General features: G+C 41.4%; 3 protein-coding genes across 3 annotated transcripts; 2 read left to right on the forward strand and 1 right to left on the reverse strand.

Annotated features, from left to right (window-relative positions):
• Nucleotides 1–2,550: 2,550 nt before the first annotated feature.
• Nucleotides 2,551–4,980, forward strand: LOC129726967 (zinc finger protein 345-like). Its single transcript, XM_055684293.1, has 3 exons — nucleotides 2,551–3,036; nucleotides 3,096–4,673; nucleotides 4,729–4,980. Exons 1-3 carry the CDS (start codon nucleotides 2,813–2,815, stop codon nucleotides 4,877–4,879), a joined length of 1,953 nt encoding a protein of 650 aa, XP_055540268.1. The 5' UTR covers nucleotides 2,551–2,812; the 3' UTR covers nucleotides 4,880–4,980.
• Nucleotides 4,981–10,259: 5,279 nt separating this feature from the next.
• On the forward strand, nucleotides 10,260–13,555 carry LOC129733918 (isoleucine--tRNA ligase, mitochondrial). The gene is made up of 4 exons (XM_055695539.1): nucleotides 10,260–10,543; nucleotides 10,600–12,651; nucleotides 12,713–13,362; nucleotides 13,448–13,555. Coding segments are annotated over exons 1-4 (2,886 nt in total). The 5' UTR covers nucleotides 10,260–10,360; the 3' UTR covers nucleotides 13,449–13,555.
• LOC129733919 (eukaryotic translation initiation factor 3 subunit D) lies at nucleotides 13,492–15,894 on the reverse strand. The gene is made up of 4 exons (XM_055695540.1): nucleotides 15,675–15,894; nucleotides 15,488–15,607; nucleotides 15,280–15,427; nucleotides 13,492–15,220 (listed from the first exon to the last, which is right to left on the reverse strand). Exons 1-4 carry the CDS (start codon nucleotides 15,751–15,753, stop codon nucleotides 13,660–13,662), a joined length of 1,908 nt encoding a protein of 635 aa, XP_055551515.1. The 5' UTR covers nucleotides 15,754–15,894; the 3' UTR covers nucleotides 13,492–13,659.
• Nucleotides 15,895–16,241: the final 347 nt, after the last annotated feature.

Consider the following 16,241-nt stretch of genomic DNA (forward strand, 5'->3'; position numbering starts at 1 on the left):
GGTCTTGCCCCGCTTACCCCTAGTTTTTTCCTAGGTTCTGTAGATTATTGCCAGCGTAGCCTTATATTTGCGCAGTCTTTCTCAAATTGTGTGCAAATTTTTGCTTGCGGATCGCATTTTTTTCGAATTGCGGTAGGTTTTTATTTTTCAGATATCAAGAAAAAAATTCCGGTTTTCGAGCAGTTGCATACATTTATTTATTTGAGCCTAATGATCTCGAACGCAACTGGAGAAAGGTCTTTATCGAAGATGAAACTGATTGAAAATAGGTTGCGTACGACTATGAAGAGTGAAAGGCTGTCAAACTTAGCATTGTTAAGTTAAGAGTACAATATTCTGAAGGAGCTGAATGTTGATTATTCAATCAATAAGTTCTCTGCAAAAAAAAAACTCGCAAGAAAAAATTCTAGCATGTTTTTGGTAACTTTCCAGTGAGAAATAAGTGTTTTTAACTCGTACGATAAAAAAACGGGTTTGTTTTATTCTGGGGCCCCCACTGTAAACTGGGCTCCGGGCCCCCACAATCGTAAATCCGGCTCTGCCGATTCTGCTTTTGACATATCGTTACACCATGTCTTTATACATCATGGTTCTAAACTGAGTCAGAGTTGCTCAGTTCATGAGTTATTATTTACAAGCGTGTATACCGAGTAACAGTGAATGACAATGAATTTATGTCTTGCTCAAATTGATTTGTGCCCGCTGTCAGCAGTGATATAAATATGTATGAAAAGAGGCGGTGATATGCTATCTCGTTTACATATGTTGAGATGTTAGCCCTTGAAACCAGAGTCTATGTGTATATAAAGTCGCGCAATGAGAAAATCTATCGTTTCGGCAACACAGTTTTTGTGCCGTTTGTTGCCAAGAACTATACAGTTCTGTTTTTCATCATGCATGAGCGAATATAATTTTTTTAATTTTTAACAAGGTACCCAGTTCTGAAAGATTACACAGGTGATGCTTTGTTAAATTTAACTGAACCAGTGTACAGGTTTAATGTTGGACGAAGGGCGAGACAGAGCGATATTCAGAGACACGAGAGTTACCCAAATTGCTCTTTATTTTTCTCACTTATTCACTTTCATCTGAGTTACTCTTATGCTTGGGAGTTACTTTAATTTAGTCAATATTACTCCGAAATTCTCAGACGATTCACATCTTTGATTACCTTGAGAGCAAGAAATATATATATGAACGGTGGGACCGAGCAACATTCATGTGTACATCTGCGGTGGGAAAAGTTTAAGGATGGATATTCAGAGTCACGAGAGCTACGCAGATTTGCTCTTTATTTTTCAGGTTTTTCAGAAAAACTCCGAAAACCTCAAATTTACTTACTGTTTTACCCCTCGTTTGAAGATTATCTCGGTTTTGATCTGGCTATTTTTGATCACTTTGATAGCGAATTTCTTTATTCCACTGTGTGCGGGCAAAACTGCCGAAGAATAATAAAACGTCATTGCCATTTAAGACGCAAGTAAGAAAGAGATGCCAGATAATTGTTTACGAACTTAGCACGTGCAGTAGTGGGTTGAAGCTGACAAATTTTACAGTGCGCTTCAGGCAGCACGGCAGGTCAAAGCTGGATCAAAATCGAGCGAATAAAGAAGGGTTTTGTCAGCAGTTAGTGCGCTTCCAGATCAAAACGAGGTGAGCTGGTGGAATAAAGAAATTCGCTATTAATTTGTCTTCCGTGTCGTTTTTACCAAGCAAGAATAAATGTTGTTCTGGGTTGGTATGAAACTGGACTGGTATGCGATTACTTTTTAGCTGGGACAAACTATCCTGATATTTTTTGCAAATTTTACAGAACAAACTATGTTATTTTTCGCATTTATTTTGAAAAGCATTGAAGATGTTAACCGCTGATGGTCATAACTCAAAATCAACGAAAATGCAGGTGAGACTGATACGCGTTTCACTGCAGTATAACCGCAGACAGACGTCCAAGCTGAGTTCCAAACTTGTGTAAACACTTAGATACACACTTAGATTTTATTGCAGAGAACTCAACAGCTGATAAATTCAGCGAAATGTTCTACAAGTTTTCAGTAGAATTTTCAAGAACTTCGGCAAACGAAATTAAATATCTGCTGGTTTACGGTGGATCGATATATTTGCTGAATGTTCGTCGAAATTTATTGCTGACATTTGTTAAAAAATTCGCCGAGCTCCATCAGCTGTTGGGAAGTTTGCCGAGATAAATTAAGTGTGTAGCAATCCGTAACCAGATAGCGCTACCAGTACCGCCAGCCTCGTGCACCAGCGAAAAAAAAATGTATTGTATTGTGCGATAAAGTCACCAGGCGGCGCTAGTGTACAAGTGATTTATAACGCAATTTACTTTGAAAATTTACACGGAAATTTTGATCAATGTTGTTTTTGCTTGGACGTCTGTCTGTGGTATAACCATCATCAGTGCCTATGTGGATAGCACAGTCTACCTAAGCACAAGCTTGAGTTGAAATTTTTCGCTTCTGGTGCAATTTGTGAAATCATTCAACAGATTATAAAATGACACGCAGCTGGCGCTAACGTAAAAACAATGTTTTTTTTTATCTGTCAAAATACAAGGAAACTACCTACTCTAGGCGAAAGCTAAGTTGTTTTAAATTTCGCAAATATTAACAGTGGTTTAGAGAAATGAAACGAAGTTTAACTTGAAAAAAACACTGGCATATCTATACAAATGTTTTTATATTAAGAGCAACTTCAAAGTGTAGCACGAATCGTTGTAGCATCGCCACAAAACCAAAATAAAGACACTAGATTCCGTTCCGACTACATCCATAGCATTAGGAATATCGTCATGCCCTGTATCGCTCCGACATGTCTGCGTACCGATGAAAAAATGAGATCGTTCCCCGATGATCAATCACTCGCTACGAGATGGTTAGAAGCGGTTGAGGCGGGCTGCGGATATTCGATGCAGTTAGCATTAAACGACCAACATCCGGAAATATGCAGTTTGCATTTTTTATCTTCGAGCTCCGATGTATACAGCTATGAAGAACCATCCAGATTCGTGTATCGGTAAGTATTATGTTGCTTAAGAATACTTTGTTGTTAGTACATAATACTCTATCGTATAGTGACGGAACTAGTACACAAATTGGTAGCTGCCGAATGTGTCTAGCTTTTTATCTCAGCGAGGACATGGTTTCACTAGAAGGTAGTATAGGCGAGGAAAATATCACATCTCTACTGGAATTCTTGGGTGTCAGTCTTCACGATAATCATTTCCTTCAACTGATTTGTTTGCCGTGCATCGCCCAAATTGAAATATTCACAACCCTTCAGACAAAGTTTACACAGTCGGAACTTAACTTTCGGGAATTATTGCAGAAAAGTCGAAACATTGAACAGCATTTAAACATCAAAGTAGAAGAAACTGACTCACCACAAGGTTATGATATGCGAGAGGATGCTTCGATGGAAGATTCCATAAAGCCAGAGTTTGTTATCAATCAGGACTCCAGTGACGAAGAGTACGTTCTTATAACGCATCAAAATCGTTCGAATCGGGCAAGAAAAAAAGTTTCTTGCCAGACAAGACCCAAGAACAAAAAATCAACTAAACAAACAATCAGTTTGAAGGAAAAATTAGAACGGAAATGCTATATATGCAATACTGTTCAGCTAGATGCCAACCAGTTGATGGCTCATCTAACCAAAACACACACCTCCGAAAAGGGCTATCGATGCGTAGAATGTTCACTGGATATCCCTCTGCTATATGCGTACAACCGTCACCTCAGCCGGCACGACGAATCGGAACGGCCGCTTAAGTGTAGCATGTGTTCCATGCGCTTTGTGTCTCATTTTCAGGTCAAAGTACACGAAAATAAAATGCATGGTGCGAACCACGACGTTAAACCTGGTGTGAGCAAATCTCGCGAAATGGTATGCGACCAGTGTGGTAAAATAAGCGACAACCGAAGCATTAAAGAACACATCCGACAAGTGCACCAGAAAACAAGCCAACCGAAATGCAATATATGCGACAAAACGTTCACGGCAAAACCAAGCCTCGAACGACACATGCTTTTGCACACAAACGCCAAACCTTACAGCTGTGACCAATGTGGGGCGACCTTCCGGCGATTACTTGATTATCGGCACCATAAGAGTATAGTGCACGATGGGGTTAATCCCCATGTTTGCTCCGAATGTAATCAGGAATTTAAAAACTATCAGCAACTGTACGTTCACAAGCAAAAAATCCATCAGAAGAAAATTCCCATATCCCAGTACTACCAGCAGTACGAGACTTGCAAGCTTTGTCGGATGCGATTCGCGAAGGGCAGTGAACTAATGGAGCACATTCGGAAAGAGCACACAGAAGAGCAATACCCGGTGCTTAAGTGCCCACATTGTCCGAAAACGTTTATGTTGTCGATGCGGCTAGCGACCCACAAGCTTATACACTCTGATAGGTACGCTTGTAAGGAGTGCGGCGCTCGTCATGTCGACAAGAAGAAACTACAGTATCACATGGATCTGAAGCACTCGGATGGACGTTTGTATACTTGTGCCGAATGTCCTAGAACATTTACCAGCCTGCATCAGCTTAACCTGCATAATGCCATCCACACCAAAGGAAAGCAGTTTCAGTGCGACTTCTGCACGAAATCGTTTCTACGAAAGTGTCAGCTGGTAATTCACACACGGTAAGAGAGTCCAAGTGAATTTGAAGCCGTATTTGAATCGAATTTTTCCTTCTAGAACTCATACGGGCGAGAAACCGTTCCAATGTGAAGGATGCTTGAAGCGTTTTAGCGACGATGGGACTTTTTGCAAGCACAAAAAACGCTGCCAGGCGCTGCTCGCCAAAGCAGTCTCCAAATCGGGGTACACAGAGTATGAAGACAAATAACGCAGGGTTTGATTGAGTTTAGAAGCATACACGAAACGAACGGCGTTTGTTCATTATTATATATAAAATTTAAAATATATATAAATGGAACTCAAACTTAAGTAGCAAAATTTGAAAAAAATTAGACATCAAGCTTGTTTTTTCTTCTCATTCTCATCATGATAACACGTCGAACTGGTGCGTTATCTACGTCGAAATATTATGTGAGTTTCGTCAGATTGAAAATCGTTTGTTATATGCGTCATTTCGTTTGCATCGTTTAATGTCTTCAACTGGTAGGCAGTCAAAAAGGTTTATCACACCGAACGGTTCTATGACTCGCAAAATACTGGAGCTTTCAAAGAAAGATCTAAGCACATATACTGGTCTAATAACAGGGCATTCACTTGAAGGTTATGAAAAAACTTCAAGATGATACATGTCGGTTATGTGGCATGGAAAAAGAAGACTCGGAACACCTGTTATGCCGATGTCCGGAAAATATTAGTAAAAGATATAAGTTCTTCGATAGGGGGCTATTAGAACCCTTTGAAATCTGGAGAACAACTTCCAGAACGGTTATTCGCTTCATGCGAAGTGTAAGGCCTCTGTCATGGTAAACGCGAACGCGAGCGATGCACAGTGGGGCGACTCCATACAAAGGCTGGCCAAGCAAAAAAAGTGTCGATAAATGCGACAAAAACTTGGTATTTACATAATTTTGGGGCGCTGAACACGAATTTGACATCCATTTTTTGTTTGGGGCTGTCCATAAAGCACGAAACCCAATTTTTAATATTTTTTGGCAGTTATTTTCCTTTTTTATAGAATTATATGATCTTTGAACACAAGTAGTGCCACCATGGGCATCCTCCCCATAAGGCAATCCACGAGACAGTTGCGATCAGCTGATTTCAGTTTGTTTTCAACTTATGACAGCTTTATGTATGTTCGATCGGTCTTAACTTGGATGCAATCCGGATCCAGAAGCGTGAAAAACAAATGTTATCCGATCGGTAGCTCTAGTATCGCGAGTGCCAATCCTAAATACAACAATATAAAATCACTTTTGATATTATTGCCGACATTAAAAGATTTCGGTTTTGACCGTGTTTTAATTTTACTTCTTGAAAAACAGCAACAATAACAAACGTACAAGCAAAAAAACGTCACCCGTGGATTGCCTTATTAAAAACAAATACGTAATTTATGGACGACCCCTCGAACGAAACAAATTTTGCCTGAATATATATATTTTTTTAAATAAACTAAAACAACATAAACTAATTACAAATTGGAAAAGTCATCATCACCATCATCATCTTCCGCTGTGATCGCTTGAATCTTGTGTTGAATTGTTTCCAGAAAATTTGAAGTTCATTATACTTATCAGCGGGAAAAATGTCTTTCGCTGCAATTTCCATTTCTGATAGCGATTTTCGATATTTCAATGTTTCATATATATGTTATCTTCCTAATCCGGTCTCTATGGTTGAAAAAGGACATTCAAATACATGTATAACACCATGAATTGACAACTAACTAGACATTGAGTTAGGTGGTGCCGCTGAAGTTGAAGGCTCCATAATAAAATTCAACGAATTTATGAATTTGAAAACCAAGACACTGGAATGACACAACGATCTAAATGCGCACGAAAAGATGCGGAGGGCGACGGCTGTTCTTTGTTTTTTTTTCTCATAAAGCAAAATGTGTGCTTTACTTTGGTATGCAAAAGAGTGCGAAGCAAAAGCAATCTTCAAACGGGCTATTGTTAGCCGGAGTTTGATGGTATGAATATGCAGCTAGTATTTGACACTTCAATTAGTATAGCGAATTTCTCGAATTTCTTGATCATAAATTGAAAAGGGCTGAATGTTTTTTATATTGTTTTAAATTTGCAGAAAGTGATAAAGTTTGACATAATTAAAATTACATAAAAATTTGTTTACTGTTTTCTTATTTAACACTTATTTTATAACTTTTCATTGATAAATTTTGTGATTTTTGCCCAAATTTATATTTTATCCTCACGGATTGAGTACGATATCATAAATTCTCATTAATGGGGTATCATGGTTATGATTAAAATTAATCCTGGATGAAATTTCAACTTCAAAAATAACTAAAAAAGTCTGCTATCGCTCTTTTCACTAAAGTGACGATTTGCGCAGTTTTGCGCTACAGCGGACAGTATGTATTTGAAAGCTTACGTTTTTACCTAAATTTTGAATGTAGTCACAACCGTGGCAAACTGCGGCAACTAAACTTTTAAGCTACTTTTCCACAAAAAATCACGTTTTTTAAATTTTTTTTAGTGTCAGGCCTGCTATAATCAAATTTCACAATATCTAATGAAAAGGGTTTGTTTTACACAATATTTAAAACAACTTTTCCTTTGACGTCAAAAAAAATCCAAGCTATCATTGAAGCTACAGAGCGTTTCAAAGTAATGTACTTTTTTTCAAAAAAAAAGACGAAAAACGTCAGTTCGCCAAGCTTTGAAAAGTCATAAAAAATTCAGATTACATGATATTGCGCCCAAATTTTGGATTTGGACACTTGAATGTTATATCAATAAAGGAAAAATATTATGAACCAGCTAACGAAAAAAAAAATTTTTGGCTGATGGCCAGCGATTCCCCACTGTGCGATGGGGCGAGAAACTTGCCGTATACGGCAAATTTCTCGCCCCATCGCTCGCGTTTGCGTTTACCATGGCAGAGGCCTAATACCAGACTGAACTAATGCTATTGGTCATATCATGACGGCCACTTCCAATAGTGGTACGCTATCCTGCCTTAGCAAAATTAAAAGGGGCATATGTCACAAAAGATCAAAAAATTGGTCGCAGTGATAAAATAATGGAGAAAAACAATGTCCTTAAAATCCACTTACGTCGAGTAAAACATAAACAAAGTCAGAACGGTGTGATTGTCGACAATAATGCCTTGTTCAGACTACGCCGCATATCCTCTGGTATCGCCAGATGATATCGGATATCACCTCGGTGTTCACACTACAGTCAGATGATATGGTTAAACTTTGACATTTGCTTTGACAATTGAAAAGAGAAGAAAACCAAAAACAGCTCAAGGAAAAACGAGACAATAAGAGCAATGTAATTAGGATAGAGATGTCAGCTAGTTGCTCGCACCAACGTGAACTCTCATATGCAATAGTCAAAATGTGCGGGATGACGAGAGCAATTTATTACTCTGTAGTGAGTTAGATATCACCCTTTTTGAGAAAAGTGGAGGTACCCTAATTAGAGTACTCCCAACCAGGGTTGATATTTGTTGACACTCTTGAGTGAAAGTGAAAAAAGCATCCATAAACGTTATTTTTTACAATCCTTCCAGAGTTCTCCCTTCCCGCTTTTTGCATGGAAGTGAACTGTCAAAACACCTCATTATATTTCATGCGATGGAAGCAAGACAACAAAATCAGTTTATCAGTTAACGAAGATTGTCAAGGCATCGGTCAGTATCAGTGAAAAAGTGTTTCGGTGAGGTTCATTTTGATTGAGTGGACTGTTTGTTTTTCTTTTTCGCTTTGAAATGAAGATCATTTGGTTGGATTTGTCGTCAAATTTCATTCCGTAACCGTGAACGATGCGCGCGATCTATTTTATCTGAGTATAACAGCAGGTTACCAGGACGAAAATCTAGTGTATCTGAGAGAGTGCTGCAATCATTGGAAGTGAAAATTGAAAATGATTGGCTGTAATTTTCGAAGAATTTTGCTGGGGAAAATGACTTTTATCAGCACTGCTCCCAACAAACAATTGGGCCGAATAGAACAGCTACATTTTTTGGCTAAATAAGTGCTTTTATAACTAAATTTTTATACATGCTGATCGATTCTGTAGAAGCGATTATTCATTCTTTGTACAGCTTGTAGAAAAATTCTTTTACAGCAAACAGTAGCTGGCTTGAAGTCTAAATAAGCGCTTATAGTCTTCAATGGCTAAAATTGTACATTCTGTCTTTCTGAAAAAGTACTTTTTCAGCTTCATTACAGCTACGATGCTTATGATTAGTCTTAATAAGACAATTTTTTATTGTTTAGGCGATTCTAACACATCTTAATCTTTCGATTTTTGCACTTTTGAGTGTATTATTCATCGTTTATTTTTATACTATTTGTCGGCAACCAGTGTGTTGCGACGGACTATCTTGACGGGGCGAGACACGACCAGATAGGATCCGGACAAGGGGACGAAATCGGAACCACAAACTATTTTTTACTCGACGAATAAAGTTTGAACAAATCTTGAAGAGCTTTTTATTTTATGAACTGGTTTGTTACAGTTTAAGAATTGTTAAAGAATGAGAATTTTTCACCACTCATCCGTGCATGGCTTGCTTGTCGCCAACACTATTGTTAGTGAAAACTACCTAGGTAAAAGCTGCGCTGCTGTTTAAAGCCGGGCTTTCATTCGTGATAATAAACGGAAACATTTGTATTGATGTAGAGAGCTCAATACATGCAATCGATGCAGTTTAAATCCTTCGCAGTGTTTTGTGACGGACCATGCTCACGAACAACTGTGAATCGGTTGGTTGCCGCATTCAATGAAGACACGGAAATGATTTAAAACATTTATAGTGTTTGGAAGAAAAATAAATCTATGTTTTAGATTGTTTAATTTATTTATTGAGTCAGTAATTTCTGGTTTGCATAAATAGAGTACAAAGGGAGTGAAAAGTGCGTACACTGATGAAAATACAGGCTGTTTAGCGACGGTAGCGACATCACACTTTACTATATTTCGTGGTACACATGAACAATTTTACACACTTTTTTACAAACTGTTTGTTCGTCGCTTATTAGTCTGTTCTCTGTGGTAAAAGTACTCTCTCCAAAGCAAAGCCTTGGTGCTACATTCCGATTCGGAACTTGACCTCCTGTTTACTATACACAGACTTCGCAGCCAACTGTTGAGTGTACAGGACAATTGCGAGGCTAGCGCTACGATCCTACTGACACTAACAGTCGCCGAGACTCGAACCTACGACAACTGGCTTGTTAGGCCACCATCGTACCTCGAGACCAGCTGGGGAGAGTAAAGTACTCTCTCCACTTTTTTCAAAAATGGGTGATATCTAACTCACTTTAGAATGATAAAAAATGAGCGTGCTGGTCTTTGCACACTCCAAAATTAATTTTGTTGGGCTTCCGAATCTAATTTACTTATAGCGAATTTCTTTATCCGCAGAGCCCACCTGGGGCTATCTGGCATCTCTTTCTTGCATCGTGAATTGCAATATCGCTTCTCTATTCCTGCGTAGATTTCCACTGACTCCGTGGAATAAAGAAATTCGCTATAAGATTAGCAGCGCTAGCTACGTCTCATACAAAGCATACAATTACCAAAGTGAAATATTTCAAGATTTGGTATCTTATCTTCATTTTGGGCAAGTTCCGCGAGTTCACACCATTCACACAAGTCTCACAATGTTTACCTGCAGAGCATGAAGCAACCACAATCGGTGCGCAATGTTTCGGAATCAGTCAAAGCTAGTGTCCTACCGATTGTTCTTCCTGGTACGCAGGCTGTCTACCAAAAGTGCCCCCAAAGATGAAGCAAAATATACCCACACGATCAACCTGCCGAAGACCAAATTTCCCGCTCGCTTGACCGGTACTAAACGAGTCGAGGTTCATGCACAACTACGGAAGGTAATAATACTGAGAAACCCGATAAATCTAACTATTAATGACTTATTTTGTTTCAGTCGTGCTTTAGTAGACTGTATAAATGGCAACGGGAAACACTGTCGGAAGACACAGAATTTATCCTACACGATGGTCCACCTTACGCCAACGGCGACTTGCACATGGGTCATGCAGTGAATAAGATACTGAAAGATTTGATCCTGAAGCATAAAATTATTTCCGCTAGAAAGGTTCACTATGTACCGGGCTGGGATTGTCACGGATTGCCAATCGAGCTTAAGGCTCTCGATGCATACGGTAAGAGTCGTACCAAAGAGAAATCTCCGAAAGAGCAACTGGACCCTTTGAAGATTCGTCAGCTGGCGAGAAACTTTGCGCTAGAGACGATCGCAAAACAACGAACCGAGTTTGAGCAGTGGGGCGTTACGGCAGATTGGCAGGACGAAAGTTCCTGCTATCGCACGCTGGATCCTGGGTACATAAAAGCACAGCTGGAACTGTTTCAGGAGCTCTTCGAGAAAGGGCTTATTTATAGGGATCTGAAACCGGTTTTTTGGTCGCCTTCGTCACGATCTGCCCTAGCGGAAGCGGAACTGGAGTACGACGAAGCGCACAAGAGTCCTTCATTGTATCTACGTCTGCAAGTGAGCGCAGCAAACGATTGTAGTTTACTTTGCGAGAGGCTGGCATTGGGGGAGCGGATTGCGGCTGTTATTTGGACAACAACCCCTTGGACATTACCCGCAAATCAGGCGATTTGTTACAATCATGATCTGAGCTATAGTCTGGTTCGCTGTGATGATTCAAGAGACGAACTTTTGCTCGTAGGGTCTGATCTCATACCGTATCTGTCGGAGCAGCTTGGAGTTGCACTGCACAAGATAGCGGAAATCCCCGGCACTGCACTCGAGGGTGTCAAATATAAACATCCGCTCGATGGAATGGAGCTACCTTTCCTGCCCGCAAGTCATGTTAAAGCTGAGAAAGGCACCGGTCTTGTACATACTGCTCCCGCGCATGGACCAGATGATTTTCTAGTTTTTCTGGAGCGTCGGTTGCCTATTAAATCACTTATTGACGAGGCTGGATGTTACAACGACCAAAGTCCTGATTTCCTCCAAGGAAAATTGGCACTAACAGAGGGCAATCAGTTGATTTTGGAGCATCTTAAAGGGCGGACTTTAGCGTGTGGAACGATAGAGCATTCCTATCCGATAGATTGGCGTACAAAGCAGCCGGTCATGCTGCGAGCCAGCGATCAGTGGTTCATCGACACCAGCAAGCTCAAGGAACCGGCTCTAGCTGCCGTAGAGCAAATACAGATTTTTCCACATACGTCGGCCGAAGTCAGCCAAAAAGTGTTGAGAGGACAGTTACAGAAGCGACCGTATTGGTGTATTTCTAGGCAACGTGCGTGGGGCGTGCCGATTCCAGTGCTTTACGACAAACGGACTTCAAAACCTGTGATTCATTCGGCTATAATAAAGATTTTAGTTGAGCGTCTTGAAAAGGCGGGCAATATCGATTTCTGGTGGACAGCGGAAATTGAGCAGCTGGTTCCCGATCGTGTTTTGGCTGAGCTAAACTGCACAGCGGAGGATCTAGTCAAAGGGAATGATATATTGGACATTTGGTTTGACTCTGGAATATCGTGGCTGAGCGTACTGGGACGAGAACGGACGGCTGATTTGTACCTAGAGGGACTTGATCAGTTTACCGGGTGGTTTCAATCGTCACTGCTGACCAGTGTGGCCACTAGGGGCGTCAGCCCGTACCGGGCGGTCTTTATGCATGGTTTCGCGGTGGATGAGAATGGTATGAAGATGTCAAAGTCGCTCGGCAATATTATTCAACCGAAGGAAATTGTAAACCAGTACGGCTGTGATGCCCTCCGGTGGTGGGTTGCTGCTCATGCCATCCAAAACACCTCCATTCCGGTTAGTCATAAACTACTCAGTTCGTCGGCGGAGAGTGTGCAGAAGATTCGGAGCATCTTGAAATATCTGCTTGGTGTTGTCCCAGATCGAAGGGAAGAGGTCAAACTGGCGGAGTCTGGCTTGAAATTAGTGGACAGATACTTTCTGCAACAGTTGCAGCAATTTCACGATACTGTAAGCGGTTTCAGTTTGGATTAACTAACATTCTACTGAGATTTTTTCTTTCTTTTCGCAGATATTCAAACTGTACGAATTCTATCAATATAACAAAGCCTCCGCGAGCATTTTAACCTTCTGCGTGTCAACATTATCCGGTTTTTATTTGCATTTAATCAAAGACCGTCTCTACTGCGGTTCAGACGAACAGCACCGCAATCTGCAGGCCATCCTCGGTCATACGTTCGAAACGTTATGCAAAGTTCTTTGGCCGTTGGTGCCCTTCCTTGTGGAAGAAAGTTGGTCCTATAAAACAGAAGAACCATTTTTCGAATCCTGTCAACGGATACATTCGTTTGGAGAAGCAGAAGACTCTTCACACAACGCAGCCATCATCAAACAGGCACTCGATCTTAAGGGACTCGTTTTTCGCCAACAGGCACTCGACATAAACACGTGGTTACTTGCGGTAGAAGCCACGGTACCCGCTCCGGTTTTGCGCCGTTTACAAGAACTGCATCCAGCTGCTCCGGACAGTTTCTGTGCCGACTCGGATTTGTGCGAAATTCTTCAGGTTGGAACGGTATGTCTGCGAGAGGCGCCAGATGACAAAGTTACTGTGTCGATCGGTAAACTTGAGCAGTCGTTATGTCCGCGCTGCAGACGATTCACCGCGGATAAAACCGTCTGTACTAGGTGCGATGCCATACTGAAAGCAAAGTCCTTCTAGTAAGTAACTGTAAAAAGTCAAAATGAAGAGTTACAACCTTCAATTCAAAAATCTATTTTTTCGTTTCCCGAATCCCGAATGTAGAGAAATTCTCGATCGCTTGATGCGAAAAATGATTACAAAGGCAGTTTTGGTGTCTTCCCGGCAGCCAAAAGCCACCGACAAAACTTTATATATTTCATTGGTTAACTTAATTCCCTACTACGATTTATGCGGCGACTTACTGCGCTTCTTAACTGTTGCTGTTAACGAATATTTGAAAATGTAATATAGTGGACAATAAAATCGGCGATTGTTTACTTCGCGGGTGCCGCAGCACCTGTTGTAGTAGTCGTAGGGGTAGAAGTTGTGGCGGCCGCAACGGCAGCAGCAGCAGTAGTGGGGGCTGCAGTTGTAGTACTAACAGCAGGTGTAACGGCAGCAGCAACAGCAGCCGCGATTGTAGGTGCGGTGACAGGAGCCGCAGCGGCTGCTGCCGGAGCAGTGTCAACAGAAGTAGCCGCTGGAGTAGCTACCGGTGCAGCAACTGCTGGCTTCGGTGTCGTTCCATAAGAATACGGTTGGAAGGCTTCACCATCATCCCCCTCCTCCTCTTCACCATCGGTTTCAAACGTATTATCAGGAATATCGTACAAGCGAATCATCGGCTTGTTGGGATCCTTCATAATCAAATACTTTCCGTCCTTTTGCTTCATGCAAATGTCGATGATGCAACGCAGAATACCCCACGCGTTATCCATGCTCAAGTTAATCTGATTCGCAAATTCCTGTGGTTTAAATTGCTGCGTTCCAAGAATGACGTGCCGAGAAGAATCCCTCACGTGGGCACGAGACACGTATCCGAATTTGATCTGATCGGATCCGGCTAGCATAGCTTGTACGGTCCACTTGGCCAGTTTGCACGAATTATTGCGCAATTCATTAGCCAAAACCGCACCCCGCTGGGTGTCCAGTTTCTGACGCCATTCGACACCATTTGCCAATTTCGAATCCCATTCGTTCAGAGCCTTTATTGTAAGGAACTGAGTATCGCCTTGGGGAGTCTGCAGAACAGCATCATGCTCACACCGAGCCACCAGCACAATTCCGTTGTTCAAATCCCACTTCCTATAACGATACGCAACGCTAGCAACTTCGCCATCTTCATCATCCCCGATGAAAGGATTCGGTTCGTCAAACATGAATTTTAGTTCCTTCTCGCCACTCTTCAGAACTTGCTGACTGAAGTTGTTGTTAATAAAAGTAGCTTCGATCGCCAGATTTCTGGGAGAATTCAAAGAGCTTCCGTCCTCTTGTGGTGGCTCAATAGCAGTTTCATTTACCGTCAGCAGATCAAATTCCGTATTATCTCGCTTACCCATGAACAGTTTGTCGCCGATTTTCTCAATCACAATATCCCAAGAATAGTTGGACCGCGTGCAGCACATAATCGTAGCCAAAATAGAATCCGTAGCATAAACATTTCCATGAGTCTTCGAAAGTACCCGAATAATTGGATCATCGGTGGTCGTAACGGTGTGGAAGATTCTGTCCACACGCTGCAGTGGCCGCTCATTTTTCACATTAACACGATCATAGGTTTTATCGTAGTACTCCAGTGTACCACATGCGCAAATAGTCTCCCCTTCTTTGACGCTCGGTAACGAAAGCTTGGACAACCGCGGGAAGTCCATTTCTTCGATTGTTACCCAATCCGGACGTACCGCAACCGAAGCGTCGCGAATTTTGGGCGGCGGGCCTCGATTGCCCCATTTACGGGTAGTTCCGCGACGCTGATCGCGTCCCTTGTTGGAATTTTTGGACAACATCGTCATTCCACCAGCCTGAGCTCCACCGCGAGATCCGCGACCGCGACCACTGAAAAACAACTTAGATAAGATAACGTTTCCAAAAGGAAACAAAACAGAACCACTCACCGCTGGTTTCTCATGTTACCACGGAACCGACCTCGCTGGTGCGGTGGCTTTTGGACCCTAGCACTATCCACCAGGTGGAATGTTGTTTCATCTTCTTCGTGATAATACGCATACTGACTTCCACCACCAAATTGCGAAGTGTACTTATCTAAAAACAAGGCAAACATTAGTTCAAAGCTGTTTTGAGGTTAAAGCAATCGTCACTTACTCGGATACTTTTTGTCGGTTTGCGCCGTACCAGTCCAGTCGGAAATCTTGCCTAACCGATCACTTTTGCTGAACGGTTGATAGGGAATATCCCTGAAGGCATCCGGAAGCTCACAGGGACCTGTTTCAATTACGAACCATCACTGATTGCGAGTCACTACAGAGAAAGTGAAGGAAAAAATACTCACCCCAACCATCCTCGTTAAACTGAAGCTGCGGAGCTTCAAAAATCGCCGATTCCGGCGTACAAGTAATGGTCTCACTCATCTCGAACACGGTGGACCGCAATTGGCGTTAATCGATGCGGAATTACTGCAGAATATAACAATTTTTCACTCCAGCAAACACGGAAAAAATGCCGAACGTGGCTGAGTTTTTAGTCAAAAGGGCTAACGCTGACACCCGGATTGTCAAATCTCAATGTTCTATTTGCTACATTTATGTTGGTAGCTCCGATTGTGCACGGTAATTTCGAAATAAGCAAACGAGATGCATTTTTTACATTCTAGTAAAGCGAGACAAAGTCTCGGTGCTACATACCCGAAAATAAATCTACAATATTTTCTACCATATGAAACAATGATTTTACAATGGTTCTTACCGCCACCCATAAAAAACATTGTATGTTTTCTGTATGATTATGCGGACTGTGGAAAAAGCAGTACAGTATTTTATTCACATCTTTTGTTGTTAATAATCTTGTTTGTTGCAAAATCGTTGTGATAGTATGGAGATAATACAATTGGATACTTTGA

Source organism: Wyeomyia smithii, chromosome 1, assembly GCF_029784165.1.
Source record: "Wyeomyia smithii strain HCP4-BCI-WySm-NY-G18 chromosome 1, ASM2978416v1, whole genome shotgun sequence".
Classification (NCBI taxonomy): domain Eukaryota; kingdom Metazoa; phylum Arthropoda; class Insecta; order Diptera; family Culicidae; genus Wyeomyia; species Wyeomyia smithii.